This window comes from Dreissena polymorpha, chromosome 9 (assembly GCF_020536995.1).
Source record: "Dreissena polymorpha isolate Duluth1 chromosome 9, UMN_Dpol_1.0, whole genome shotgun sequence".
NCBI lineage: Eukaryota > Metazoa > Mollusca > Bivalvia > Myida > Dreissenidae > Dreissena > Dreissena polymorpha.
This window is the reverse complement of record NC_068363.1, coordinates 72,311,023-72,325,416: the sequence shown is the minus strand read 5'-3', so window position 1 is coordinate 72,325,416 and position 14,394 is coordinate 72,311,023. Positions and strand designations below refer to the sequence as shown.

General features: G+C 36.2%; 2 protein-coding genes across 5 annotated transcripts in view; one reads left to right on the top strand and one right to left on the bottom strand.

The window, feature by feature from the left end:
- LOC127843743 (uncharacterized) overlaps positions 1-7,190 on the bottom strand; it is a 46,012-nt gene extending 38,822 nt beyond the window's left edge. Inside the window, exons 1-5 of one of the 2 annotated variants that reach the window (XM_052373480.1) lie at positions 7,053-7,190; positions 6,133-6,294; positions 5,132-5,238; positions 3,150-4,763; positions 1,965-2,130 (exon numbers count right to left, since the gene is read on the bottom strand). In XM_052373480.1, the coding sequence (XP_052229440.1) occupies positions 1,965-2,130; positions 3,150-4,763; positions 5,132-5,238; positions 6,133-6,286 (2,041 nt within the window). In that variant the 5' untranslated portion in view covers positions 6,287-6,294; positions 7,053-7,190. Of the gene's footprint in view, positions 1-1,964; positions 2,131-3,149; positions 4,764-5,131; positions 5,239-6,132; positions 6,295-6,701; positions 6,952-7,052 lie in introns of those variants that run through there. The other variant, XM_052373482.1, reaches the window with a different exon arrangement.
- Positions 6,544-14,028, top strand: LOC127843744 (protein-L-isoaspartate O-methyltransferase domain-containing protein 2-like). 3 transcript variants are annotated; one of them, XM_052373485.1, is made up of 5 exons: positions 6,544-6,606; positions 8,477-8,859; positions 9,140-9,411; positions 9,975-10,092; positions 11,061-14,028. In XM_052373485.1, exons 2-5 carry the CDS (start codon positions 8,553-8,555, stop codon positions 12,266-12,268), a joined length of 1,905 nt encoding a protein of 634 aa, XP_052229445.1. In that variant the 5' UTR covers positions 6,544-6,606; positions 8,477-8,552; the 3' UTR covers positions 12,269-14,028. The 3 variants fall into 3 exon arrangements, with proteins under 3 accessions (XP_052229445.1, XP_052229443.1, XP_052229444.1); XM_052373483.1 differs by lacking the exon at positions 6,544-6,606 and adding an exon at positions 7,207-7,371; XM_052373484.1 differs by lacking the exon at positions 6,544-6,606 and adding an exon at positions 7,403-7,474.
- Positions 14,029-14,394: the final 366 nt, after the last annotated feature.

Here is a 14,394-nt window from a genome sequence, read left to right as displayed (position 1 = left end):
ATGAGCACCAATACCGTGTTTAAGCCGTATGCTTTCAGAACGTCCAAAAAGCATGTTGTTTTTATTTTATCTAAGTTATTTCTATGAAATAATAAGGATGATAAAAAGTGCAAAAAAAACTCGACCCGTGCGCTATGACACACACTTTATAAAGTTGAATGGCGTGTGTTCATTTCAAACTTGCGATTGATTTTGAAAAATGAATTGCGTGTTAAATTATGCAATAGCGAACATCTTCAGTGCCTTCAGCGCTTTGATTTTATATTTGTGTCCATAGCAGACATAATTTTTGACGCTGGAACAAAATTAAATGACATGCATAATGTCCATATAGCCATCTATCCATTTTTCAAGTTTCATGAAAAAATATTAAGAACTTTAAAAATTATCGCAGGATCCAGAAAAGTGTGAGACTCACGGACGGACGGACTGACTGACACACAGAGCGCAAACCATAAGTCCCCTCCGGTGAAACCGGTAGGGGACAATAAAAATAAGTGAAAATCTCTGACCCGGCCCCACCCCATATAACCTTTGACCCTGGGGTCAGATCAAAATTCCTAATAGTGCACTGTTGCACATATGCCCATAGCTACCATGTGTGTAAGTTTCCAGGTTCTCGTGCTAATAGTGTAGAGAATGTGGCCAAGACGGACAGACGGACAGACGATGGAGATAACCACATAATAGATTTTAAAATCTAAATGCGGACCCTAAGTTCAAGGTCACAGGGGTCAACCAGAGCTGTCTCCATAGGATGACATATGCCCCCAATAAACACTTTGATAGAAGTTATTGAAATGCACTAAGTGAGCCCGTGACCTAGTTTTTGACCCGGCATGACCCATATTCGAACCTGACCTAGATATTGTCTTGATAAAACTTCTGACCAAGTTTGGTAAAGATTGGATGAAAACTATTTGAATTAGAAAGCGGACACGAAAAGCGTGACAGACCGACGGACAGTGCGAAAACTATATACCCCCTAATCTTCAAAAGGGGGCATAAAAATTGTATGCTCATGGAAAGGTCTTGTCCAGATACACATGCGTACCAAATATGAAAGCAATATCTGAAGGGACACAGACGTTATGAGCTTTTTTTGAATCGCGGTCGCAGATTTCAAAACCTGAACACGGACCCAAAGTTCAAAAATTGTATGCGCATTGATAGGTGTTGTCCAGATACACATGCGTACCAATTATTTAAGCAATACAAGGGACTCAGTAGGTATATGAGCCTATTTCAAATCGCGATCGCAGATTTCAAAACCTGAACCCTGACCTCAAGTTTAAGGTCACAGCGGTCAAAAATTGTATGCGCATTGAAAGATGTTGTCCAGATACACATGCATACCAAATATAAAAGCAATATTTGAAGGGGCATGGTAGTTATGAGCCTTTTCTAAATCGCCATCACAGATTTTTAAACCTGAATGCTGCCCTCAAGTTCAAGGTCACAGGGGTAAAAAAAGTGTATGCACATGCAATATCCGAAAAGAGACACAGTAGTTATGAGCCTTTCTCGAATCGCAGTCGCAGGAAAATCTCTGACCTGGCCCAACCCCAATAACTTTAGACTCAGGGGTCAGATAAAAATTCCAAATAGTGCACCTTCGCACATATGCTCATAGCTACCATGTGTGTAAGTTTCAAGGTTCTAGTGCTAATAGTGTAGAAGATAGTGGCAAGGATGGACGGACGGCGGAGATAACCACATTATCCAAACTTTTTCTCCGAAAAAGCGTGGGGATAAAAATTTACATTTCAAGTTGCAAACAGAAACATTGACTCAAGTACTGGTCAATTTTGGACCATGTTTTTACATTTAAAATTATCATCTGCAAAAAGAAACATTCAAAGAGTGTACATTTCAGACAATTTACAATTGCATATGTGTTTTGCACACATAAAACATTTATTGGGAATTTTGACCATAGTTGACCATTTACAACAATGCCTTACCTGGTGTGCTACCAGCTGTGTGTTTTCCCTTGGGCACAATGTGCTCCTCCTTAGTCTCTGTGCGAGAGATCTCCATGTTTGAGGTCTCCATGGACTCCTGTTCCTCACTGGTGTCCAATGTCTCATCACACTCCAGCGAGTCTGTCACCTCATCGTGAACCTCAACCTATATATCCAGTAATTGTAGACCTAGGTTTCATACAGGTCAGCTTCTAGCATTTTCTTAGTTTCAATTTATCATAAGAAGTAACACTTTATGAAATTGCAAAGAACTAAAATTTACATGATAACTAACAATTACCAAACAGGAAAAAACTTAAAATAGGTTTATTATAGGTTTATAATTTTTTCAGAGGTAAGGGATGGGACCAAGGATCCAAGATTTTATCTTTGGCTTGAACATTTAAAAACAATTGCCTGAGCATTAAAAATTATGATGCAGGGCTATAGATAACAAGCGTATTTGCGTTATTACGCAATTAAAATAACCAAAAACATAATTAAATTCAAAATAAAGCGTACAAACACGCAAATACAAATTTAATAACGTAATTCCCTTAAAAAACCTTGAATCACGAAACACAATTCTTACAAACACCGGGCATATTTTTTAGAATGGTTATTTTCCGTACAAAATGTACCGGATAGTTTATATGCCGTCCTATGAAGAAAAAAGGCAGTCTTTTCAGCGGTTATCAATCTTTGGGGTATTATTGCAATTAACCCGTCCGATTTCTACTTTCATTTTCAAGGTAATCAACTCAAAATGACCCGAAAACGGGGTGCATCGCTTTGAACAGCCATAACTTCATTAATTGTGCAGCAATTTTCACGAACTCGGTCTTATTCAACGCAAAAATGAATGAACTTTGATCATGAACTCAGTAATTGTTTGTTGTTATGTACAGGTACCTTTTTGAATTCCATTTGTATAAATAATATAGTAACCTTAGTAGAATTTTATTATATTATATATGTCATTCCCTAAATTACCCAATTGAGTTAAAAAAACCGGGGTTGAAAAACCCAATTAAGCTCAAAAGTAGGGGGTGAAATTTTTTGCCAAAACTCTATTGAATTTACAAAAACCCTATTGTTGTCAAAAACAGGGGGTGAATAACTCGATATACCCCAAAAGTTATCTATAGCCCTGATGATACAATGAAAAGGGTGTAATTGGCTTACATTTACAAAGCAGTTTTCAGGATCTGCATCAGTCTCCTCTTGTTGATGGTTTTTACCATCATCTTTATCTGTAATACTATCGTTGGAATGTTCATTTTCTGCATCTGTTTTGTTTGAAGCTGCCTCTGGTCTTGTATTGGCATTAATATTATCATGCCCCCCATCAATATCGTCGACCTCATTGACCTTTTCTGTTCCATCGTTTTTCTCTTTCTCAGTTACATTAGCTTTCTGCACTGGCTGAGGTGCTTGTTTTCCATTACTACTTGCATCACTACTTTGGCTATTACCATTGTTCTTTTGTGGTGTTTTTCCATTCAATGATTTAGCTTTAATTTCAGCACTTTCATTCTTTGATTCTGCAGCAACCTTTTCTGCAGTTTTACCGTTAGAATTCTTAGAATCTTTAGGATTAGCTACAGGAGTATTTTTAAAATTTGGATTTAATTGTGGTGACTGTTTAACAAGTTCCCAGCTTTTCTGTGCTGGAAGCACACTTGTTTTTCCATTGCCTTTGGAAGGACTCGCACCAATTAGCTTAGCTGTTGCCGCAGGTGACCCAGACGTTGCTGCTATGGTTACTGACTGAACAGATGAATTTGGCCGAGTTGTTGTTATCAAGGTCTTACCTTTCAGTAACGGTTGTGCATGCGTTTTGATTAAGATCTGTTTGGTATCTGATGAGGCCTGTGTTGTATTCATTTGCGATGGAACTGGCCATGAGATTTTAGCAGGACCAGAAGGCAACATTATTTGAGCCTCGGCCATTGTGACCTGGCCCTTGTTAATTTTGGTGTCTGTTTTTACCAGCTGTGTCATTACTGGGTTGGAGCCAGGCACACCTGGAACTATAGTAAACTGTTTGTTGCTGATTAAAACATTGCCTTTATTTATTTTTGCAGCCGGTCTAGTAACCACAACCCCAGTTGGTGTAGTTATGACCTGTCCACCTGCTAGGTTCCCAAACATTTTATTTCCAGTAATATATGTCTTTGATGTAACAGTGGAAGGACCAGAATATATCGTTTTTTGAACACTTGCCACGTTAGAACCCATTGTAGTAAAAATCACTTTTGGTGGAATGGTTGATGTAACAGGCAGACTAGCTTTATGAGTGTTTGAAACCTTTACAGCACTTTCATTGCCAACTGATGGAACTATTTTAGAAGTACTTGACAACTGTGCAGCCCCGCCATTATCATTTATATTACTGGTACTATTAAGTAAGGACCTTGTGGTCGTCTCAGGTAAACTGATATTCACATTCACAAGGGACACTTTGGACGTGTCCAATAATGATTTCCCAGGCGTGTTCCATGCAGGCATAGTAAAGCTGATTTGAGTTGTGACAGGTACCCCTTTGATTGGCTCACCCACTGACGTCACTATAGAAAAAGGCTTTTGGCCTGCACTGGGGTTAACAAGAGAGACTGGTTTAGCTGTTGTTGGGGCAGGACTGGTCTTTGCAGGTAAAGTGATGACCTGAGGAACTGGAAACCTTGGGGAGGAGGCTGGGGACTGCCCACCTGGGGACTTGGATGGGATGAGAGTAGGAGCTGCAAACTGTAAAGTCACTGCTTTCCCATCTGTGGTTGTCCAAACACTAGATAGATGCTGAAAAAAATTAAGGGGCCAATTTCCCAAAGATTAATGCCAATACTTTAAAATATATTTTTAAGCATTAAAACACGTTAAAAATTGTAATTTGTAGCAAAAATTAGCAGGTCAATATATTGTCTTTTTGAAGTTATTTACTTCAGTGCACATTAAAACTTATTGAGATTGAGATACCATTAAATGATAAATGGCTAAATAACTAATGTCGAACAACGTTATACCGTTATTTAATCAAGAATGACTTACTTAGATTAAGTACATGATAGTACCGTCCGGTATTTAAAATGGGACAATTAAAAAAGCATTGTAAATTCTCATAAGATAGGTTAATTAAACCATTTTGTCATTTGATTATTTACAAGTACCTTTGTAGTATCGCTCTGTGAGTTCGGAATCAGCAAGGTGGGTCGTATATTGCCAGAAGTTACCACGGCTACTGGTTTCTGGTGAGACTGAACTTTTACTTGAGCACCTTGTATTTGTTGGAAGTAAAGTTTTTAACATATAAATGTGTACAAGAACATGGTTTAAAAGTCATGTAATCATTTGTTTTTAATTAAACAGACCTATTGTCAAAATTTGTGTCAAAGATTTAAAGATAAAGGAAATTTAATCTGATGTTCAAACAAGCAAAATTATACTTAAGAGTAAGAAGCTTACTTCATTTCATAACTCAACAATAGTCATCTGTTTGGATCACCATCAATCAAAATGGACAAATTTAATGATTGTTACATTTATTGCATTAAAAATGATTTTCATCCGTTACATGAACAATACATGTATCACCAACCGATGATTTAATTATTATTACAGTTATTCCAATATTCAAGGTTGTTTTATGTAAATACATTTATTGACATTTTATAAAAACTTGAACATATGATAATAAAGTAATTATGCCATAAGGCATAAATAAGCTCTATGCATTATTGTATAATAAATAATACATATAATCTACATAAATGTTTTTACCAATAATTAATTTTTTATTTGAAACAACAAATGACTTACTGTTGCAATAAAATATGTGTGTCAAATAAAGTTCAGTTTGAGATCATTCAAAAAGTATGCGAGCAATATTTATACCACAAAAAAGTGTTTATACATAAATAAACTTTGTTGAATCAAATCTTATAACTAGCATAGTTTTTTTCGAAGGTTTGGTTATCAATTAGTATTACACTGCCAATTATGTTTTGCCACCAGCATTGGTACAGTAGTTTTAAGGTTAATTGCACAAAATGTAGTTGTCATGTAACAGTGTTATTTATATTTTTTATTACTTTCATTTTATTACAGTGCTCTTCTATGACAATAATTATTGCTTTTGCAAGAAGGGAATCATTGGTAAAGAATTTCTCACCAGTAGAGTCAGTCTCTACAGAAAACTGGGGTCCTAGATTTAGACCAGTCACAGGAACTGGGATTGAGGCCAGGCTGGGGGGTGCTGTGCCATCGCTGTCAGTTTTTAATCTCTTTGCTGGGGGTTCATCACCAACGCTACCTGTGTCACTCATCTTGACTTCTAGGGACAAACACATTTAATCAGAGAAATTTTTTCGTCTTAAACTTTTATATTAAAATACCATCAAAATAAAATAACATTAAACCATCATTAACCATCTAACTTTCATTAAATTTAATTCTGCAATGAATAATTTACAAATAAATGTACATCAGTTACAATTGGATATGCATATTGTATAACGGTTGGCTTGTACTAAGTTAGCTTTTTACAAGTGTTTCCAACTGCATGTGTTATGCCCCGTGTAGGGCCTCAAACATGGCGTCCAACTGTTACTCGAGCATGTAAAAGCATCAATGCTTCATGATACATGTTAGTAAAACAGTTTAGACACAATAAATAATTTAAATTTTATTAAAAAGAACAATGCATTCATATTGGTAACATTTTGATGTATTTTTATTTACATATGTACGTGCGTTCAAACAGCCTCGTCTTGAATCGCACATTTGTTGTTTTTCTTGGAGATCAACTTCAAATTTTATTTATTTTCCTTCGTAAAATTAAAGCGACACGTAAATCACGTATTCCATTTGTTCAAAACATGTTATTTATTAGCTAACAATTGCTAGTTGATTAAGGCATTCTTAACAGAAATGTCAGAAATTAGCAGTTAAAATTCCGTTAATTCATTGACGCCTTGGTTAATCGGTCAAACCTGCCGTTAACGAAACGAAAATAACTCTTAGTTTTCTTATTTATATGCTAAAAAATCGAATTAAAACGGTTTAAATATTTAAAACAATTATAGCCATTACCTTTAAAGCGTGATTTCGATTAAAAAACGATATCGAACACTTGCAAAAGACAATAATTCTATATTGTCATCGGTAAGGTGACGTGCGCCATTTGCAATTTATTGGGGAGGTTATTGGAACAGCGGAAGTAAATAGTTTGACGTTTTCCGGTAGGTCATAATTCGGAATCGTTTTGTTATTTCCGTCATAAAACTTTGTTTTGGTTTGCGAGATCTGTCAAAATAAACACAAACGCAAATTTCTTATAAAAGCTGTGTCACACATAACAGCTCTGAGAAGTAGCACAACTTGGATATTGCGTGCTACTTAATGCTAAAAAGTATAACAGTTTGTAAATTTTATGTAATGACGTCATGACCTCAATTTATATTGTTATTGTTGGACATTTCCAAATGCGACTTTCATTGCAGATTCTCTCTTTGGTATTTATGACTATTACTTATTTTATATACTAAAGCCTCCAAGGAAGCGCATTGCAAGGCCTTACGACGGTTTCTGCTTTTTAGTTTAGAAGTACCAAATATGCCAAGAAACTAATTTAAACATCTGTTTAAACCCATCAATGATCAAGAAACAAAATGTAAATATTGATCAGCTGACCTATCTAGATAACCAACACATTGTAGTCCCCTACCAGTTTCACAGGAGGGTACTTATGGTTTGCGCTCTGTGTGTCATTGAGTACGTCAGTCTGTCACACTTTTCTGGATCCTGCGATAACTTAAAAAGTTCTTCATATTTTTTCATGAAACTTGAAACATGGACAGATGGCTATATGGAGATTATGCACATCATTTCATTTTGTTCCTATGTCAAGAATTATGATTGCTATGGCAACATATAGACTAGAAATCTGCTGAAAATGGTGGATCCTGGACACTTTTTTTGCATCCTGCGATAACTTTAAAAGTTCTTCATAATTTTTCATGAAACTTGAAACATGGTTAGATGGCAATATGGACATTATGCTCGTCAGTCCATTTTCTTCCTACGTCAAAAATTCTGGTTGCCATGGCAACAAATTTATATAAAGTTTAAACACACACAAATATCTGGCAATGATGGAGCCGGTAGGGGACATATATTGCCTGGCAATAGTCTTGTTATATCTGTCACTTGGAGCAGGCTTAAACATTCTTTTAAGGTCAATAGTTCATGTGAACCATAAAAAAATCTTTTGTTTGAGGGTGAAAATTGAATTTTTTAGAACATTCTGTTTATTTTGCATAGCATCTATGGATATCATTAATTAAGTATTTCAATATATGCAAATACATTCCTTCTTTAACAATTCTGTTAAATATCTCATATTTTAAAGGTTTGAAGATATTAAAGAAAGTGGTCACAAACATTTACACAAGGAAGTGAACATATATTTATACACATAATATCTAAGCTATAAATTAATTTAACATTTATTTCAGAATGACAACATAAAAACAGTAGCTGAATAAGCTACACAAGTCACTTCCTTTGCACCAGCAATAACACTTTACCAAAATGGGAGGTGCAGTGTCTACTGGCAGGGACAATGATGAACTGGTGGATAACCTCAAAGATGCCGAATATATAAAATCACAATTAGTGGAGGATGTATTCCGGGCAGTAGACCGGGCAGACTACTATCTCCCGGGACATAAAGAGGCCGCTTACAAAGACCTGGCTTGGAGACATGACCACTTGCACTTGTCCGCTCCTTGTATATACTCAGAAGTCATGGAAGCCTTACAGTTGAAGCCTGGTTTATCATTTCTAAACTTGGGTAGCGGTCTTGGCTATCTGAGCACCATGGTTGGGCTGATTCTAGGTGTGAATATGTTGATGTTGTGATGTAGATTCGATGTATTCATTTTTATAATTGGCATTTTCAAGCATCCTTGAAATTGCATTCAAATCTAAGATACAAATTCTTTCTTTCTTAGCCCTGAAAGAGGGAAAATCAAACCTTTTTTATGAAAAGAGTAAACATATATCACTTCTTTTACTTCTAAAATTAAACAAATTAACCGTCTTACCAGCTAAAAGTACTTAATTTGAAGTTTTGGTTCTCATGATTGATTTACCATATAATAAATATCTCATTATAGGCCCATATGGAGTAAACCATGGAGTTGAGCAGTTTGAGGATGTTGTTCAGTACGCAGAGGAGCGGCTTTCAGAATTCTTGAAGAGGAGTCCAGCAGTTGATAAGTTTGAGTTCTGTATGCCGAAGTTCATCGTTGGAAACTGCCTCAATCTGAACCCCGGGCACCTGTATGACCGTGTGTATGTAGGGGCCGGTTGTCCTCCAGAGCATGAGAACTACATGAAGAATTTGTTGAAAGTTGGAGGCATCTTGGTGATGCCACTGAATGACAGGGTACGTTTGTATTTGAACCACCTCGCTCTGGAAAAATTGGGTTTAATGCATGTTGCATAAAGTGTTGTCACAGATTATTCTTTGCTGTCTGCACAGGCTAATCACGGATGACACTTTACGCATAAACTGGATTTTCTCAACAAAGAGATATCCTTTAAACAAAAAAATTCTATAAAACTGGAAAGTGTCCTCCCTTTTCTAGAGCTAGTCTAATTTATTATTGTATTTAAGTTTACAGCTTGCCTACCTAATGACTAACATTAAAAGAAAAATAAATGGGTAAGTGTGGGAAAATTGAAAAAAAATTGCTCTGCATATTATACAAGAACATACAGTAGCGATATAGAGTAAAACCTGTTCATACAAAACCCTTCAAAATCTTCAATAACCTTAATAATCAGAACACCAGTGAATGTATTTATATCACTGGTAATGCTTTTTTCTAATAAGATGTGATTTAAGATCATGGATTGATATTACTATCTGAAATAAATAAAATACTAAAAGCAATTTTAATAAACTTATTTTTTTTTAAGTTTTTAGGAACGTGTTTTTTATTCCAGTTGATCCAGGCTAAAAGAGAAAATGAAACAGAGTGGAGTGTAACCAACAAGTTACCTGTGTCCTTTGCCACACTTGCTTCCCCTCCGTTGGAGCCCCTGCCTGATCTGATTGACCTCCGTATGAACATTTTGTTGTCCTTGGGAAAGAGTAGCAAGTTTCTTGGTTTCACTATACAACAAACTTGATTCTTTTTGAAATGCATTTGGTATAGTATGGCGACTGATTACTGTTTCACTAGGATCTGTATTTTGTTCTTCCACTTCAAAATTATGTTCTTAACAAATATTTTAATTATGTAGGTGTCTACGACTTATAAACCTCATATATGTTTCCACTATTTGCAGTTCTGCAAAGTTTATTCAAATGCTTAAACCAGGGACCTCTTTTCATTGAAGTGTTCTGGGTTTGAGTGTCAAATTGGTGTAGATTGGGAGCTTCAATAATTGTTGTGATGTAAATACTTCTACTAGAAAAGGTGAAGCAAAACTGATTTGACCAGCATACATGTAGCACACATAAGTAGTCCAGATATAAACCTACTTGGAAGGAATAATGCCCTACGCTTTTTAAGCTTGCATGTTTTCAGTCATATATACACATTCCGTAGCAACAGATTTGTTTTTATCACATTTATAGGGAAAACTGTTATGTCACAGTCAATTTTGATTCTCTAATTTCTTTAATATAGCATGCCTCAATTGAATCTAGTGATGAAATTGGCTTAAAATGAACAATACTTTCACCATTTTATTGCCATGTACTGTGGCAATTTTACATGTTGTCATGAATTTTATGTTCAGTTAATTGTTTGTTCAATGTGCCTTAAAACAAAATGGTGCCAAAAACAAGGTACATTGGAAAAAAGGCATCTTCCACCTCCTTTTATAAAAAATCCTGGAGTTTAAGTTAGCATATAGTAGCTTGATGATTAAAATACTGAAGATGATAATTAGGGATTAAATCCAAAACACTTATTTTTTAGTTTTACAACTCATGCCTTTAAACAGCATGCAATTTCACGTTTTTGTTAGTATGTGCTATGTATTGAATATCAAAATCATCCCCAAAATTTGTTCTGCATTTAGCTGAGGCACTTCAGCCAAACCTTCAGGAGCTCTGCCGTTGCACAGTACGCAGAGTTCTCAGAAGTAACATCTACAAGAGGCATCCAGACCTGACCAAAGTTCACAAGAGGAGGAAGAAGCAGAAGCCAGAGAAGAGGTCACATGGGGCCATGTCCAACATGAGCATCATGCCGTTCAGCATGGGAATGATGATCTTGCATCAGCTGGACAGGGACAGTGACAGCGATAACAGCATGCAGGAGCATTACTTGTTGGAAGAAGAGGGAGATGAAAGTCCTGATCATAGTAGGGATCTTGACAGGGACTCTGGAGGTGAACCTGTAGAGATTGAAAGTGATGTTGAGGAAGAGGAGGCTAGGGATATAGCACAAGATGCTACATTTTCTACAGATGATGAGGGTGATGTTCGGGATAAGAATGCTGCCTGTGATAATGATGATAAACATTGGGGACAAGAACACAAGACTGTGGATGATATAGCATCTGGAGAGGTGAATGAAACAAATGGGAAACAAATGTTGGATAATGGACCTAAAGATGCAAAAGATGATGGTTCGGAGAAGGATGATGAAAAGCACAGTGATTATGCAAGTGATGAGGAGCATGATAATGTTGATAATGATGTGATACAGGAAGTAAAAGAGGCAAACAGAGTTGCTAGCAAGAACAATGAACAAAATGGACACACTGATGCCAAAATGTTTAGGATAAATGACTTCATATCAAATGTGGTATCTTCCTCCAATAATTGCATGCCAGGACCAAGTGAAGATGTAACCCCACCTGACGCTGATTGGTCCGATAACAGTGATGAAGGAGAAGACAGACAATACAACGTGGAGGAATTCATAAAACAGGGAGCCAGATCTACAGCTCCTAAGCAAAGGTATTCCTCTACAACCAGTGTGGATACTTCCACTACTAGTGGGATTGGTTCATTTGTTGAAGAACATTTTGACTTGGAAATGGGGGGTAGGTCCTTTGGGGAAAAGACCTCCTGCTTGTTTAGCCCAGTAGAAGAGCCTCACAGTTCGAGGCAACGTCGCCGTGGTAACATGGATATCGAGGAAGATCTAGAGGAAGACGGTCAAGAAGAAGATGTCAGTGAGCCGATACGCGCCTCTCTGACGGACTTCATGAGGGAAGATATTGACACCTTACCTCTGCCTCTTGCAATGAAGTCCTTCCTGAAATACTACAGACACTAAGTAGAAATCTTATCTGTACAGTTTTACAGTGAAAACCATGAATGTCTCCTTGTTTAAAATTTCCCATTGGTGTTTCTATTTTAATTAGAATTTATTTTGCCTGGGACTAGTCTTCTGATGATGATTCTTCGGTGATTCTTAAGTTAGTATTATTTCAAACTTCATATTATGACTTACGCATTTAAAAAATTACCTTAAAAAGTCTGACTCATAAGATTACATTAATTTAACATCTTTGTGGATATTATTTTTTTAGCTCACCTGTCACGAAGTGACATGGTGAGCTTATGTGACCTTGTGATGTCCGGCATCCGTATGTGTGTGCGTGCGTACGTCAACAATTTGTTTGTGTAGACAATAGAGGTCACAGTTTTCATCCAATCTTTATGAAATTTGGTCAGAATGTTTATCTTGATGAAATCTGGGTTGGGATTATATTTGGGTCATCTAGGGTAAAAAACTAGGTCACTAGGTCAAAAACTAGGTCACATAATTGGTCAAATAATAGAAAAACCTTGTGTAGACAATAGAGGTCGCAGTTTTCATCCAATCTTTATGAAATTTGGTCAGAATGTTTATCTCGATGTAATCTGGGTTGGGAAAGTATTTGGGTCATCTTGGGTCAAAAACTAGGTCACTAGGTCAAAAACTAGGTCAAATAATAGAAAAACCTTGTGTAGACATTAGAAGTCGCAGTTTTCATCCAATCTTTATGAAATTTGGTTAGAATGTTTATCTTGATGAAATCTGGGTTGGGATTGTATTTGGGTCATCTGAGGTAAAAAACTAGGTCACTAGGTCAAATAATAGAAAAAACGTCAACAATTTGTTTGTGTAGACAGTAGAGGTCACAGTTTTCATCCAATCTTTATGAAATTTGGTCAGAATGTTTATCTTTAGGAAATCTGGGTTGGGATTGTATTTGGGTCATCTGGGGTCAAAAACTAGGTCACTAGGTAAAAAACTAGGTCACGAGGTCAAAAACTAGGTCACTAGGTCAAGTAATAGAAAAACCTTGTATAGACAATAAAGGTCACAGTTTTCATCCAATTTTTATGAAATTTGGTCAGAATGTTTATCTTGATGAAATCTGGGTTGGGATTGTATTTGGGTCATCTGGGGTCAAAAACTAGGTCACTAGGTCAAATAAAAAAAACAACCTTGTGTAGACAATAGAGGTCACAGTTTTCATCCAATCTTTATAAAATTTGACCAGAATGTTTTATCTTGATGAAATCTGGATTGGGATTGTATTTGGGTCACCTGGGGTCAAAAACTAGGTCACTAGGTCAAATAATAGAAAAACCTTGTGTAGACAATAGAGGTCACAGTTTTCATCTAATCTTTATGAAATTTGGTCAGAATGTTTATCTTGATGAAATCTGGGTTGGGATTGTATTTGGTTAGTCAGGTGAGCGATTCAGGGCCATCATGGCCCTCTTGTTTAGTAATTTTTGCCTGAATGCTTAGAACATTTTCTGTAGATGTGAACTTTCACTTTGTTTAGTTTGGTAAACTTGTCACATGGTATGTAGAAAACTTTTACATTAATTTCACAATTATGTTACACATATCAGTTACCCACAAATATCATTATTTATCATGCTCTGTATGACATTTGAAAGTCACATGTGGAATGTATCAGTATCACAAGACCTGAACAAAATTTGACATTGGTATTTTCTTCGGATACAATTCTTTTGCTTTACTTTAAAAAGCATTTGTTTATCATACAATTGAAAAAAAAGACACTGTAAATATTTATGTTTCAATTTATTTACTTTAAGTATGCTTAAATTGGTTTAATTTATTACTGGTAATTGAGTACAGATGTCTGCACTTTTTATTGTATGCAATATTAAAATACATGCACTTCCAAGTACAGGGACCTTGTATGGTTAAAAATGTGTTGCATATAGTTAGTAAATGAGTTCAGCTTTTTATGCCCCCCGTAGGGTGGCATATAGCAGTTGAACTGTCCATCAGTCAGTATGCCAGTATGTCAGTCAGTCTGTCCGTCCGTTCGAAAAAAACTTTAACATTGGCCATAACATTTTCACTATTGAAGATAGCAACTTGATGTTTGGCATGCATGTGTATCTCATGGAGCTGAACATTTTGAGTGG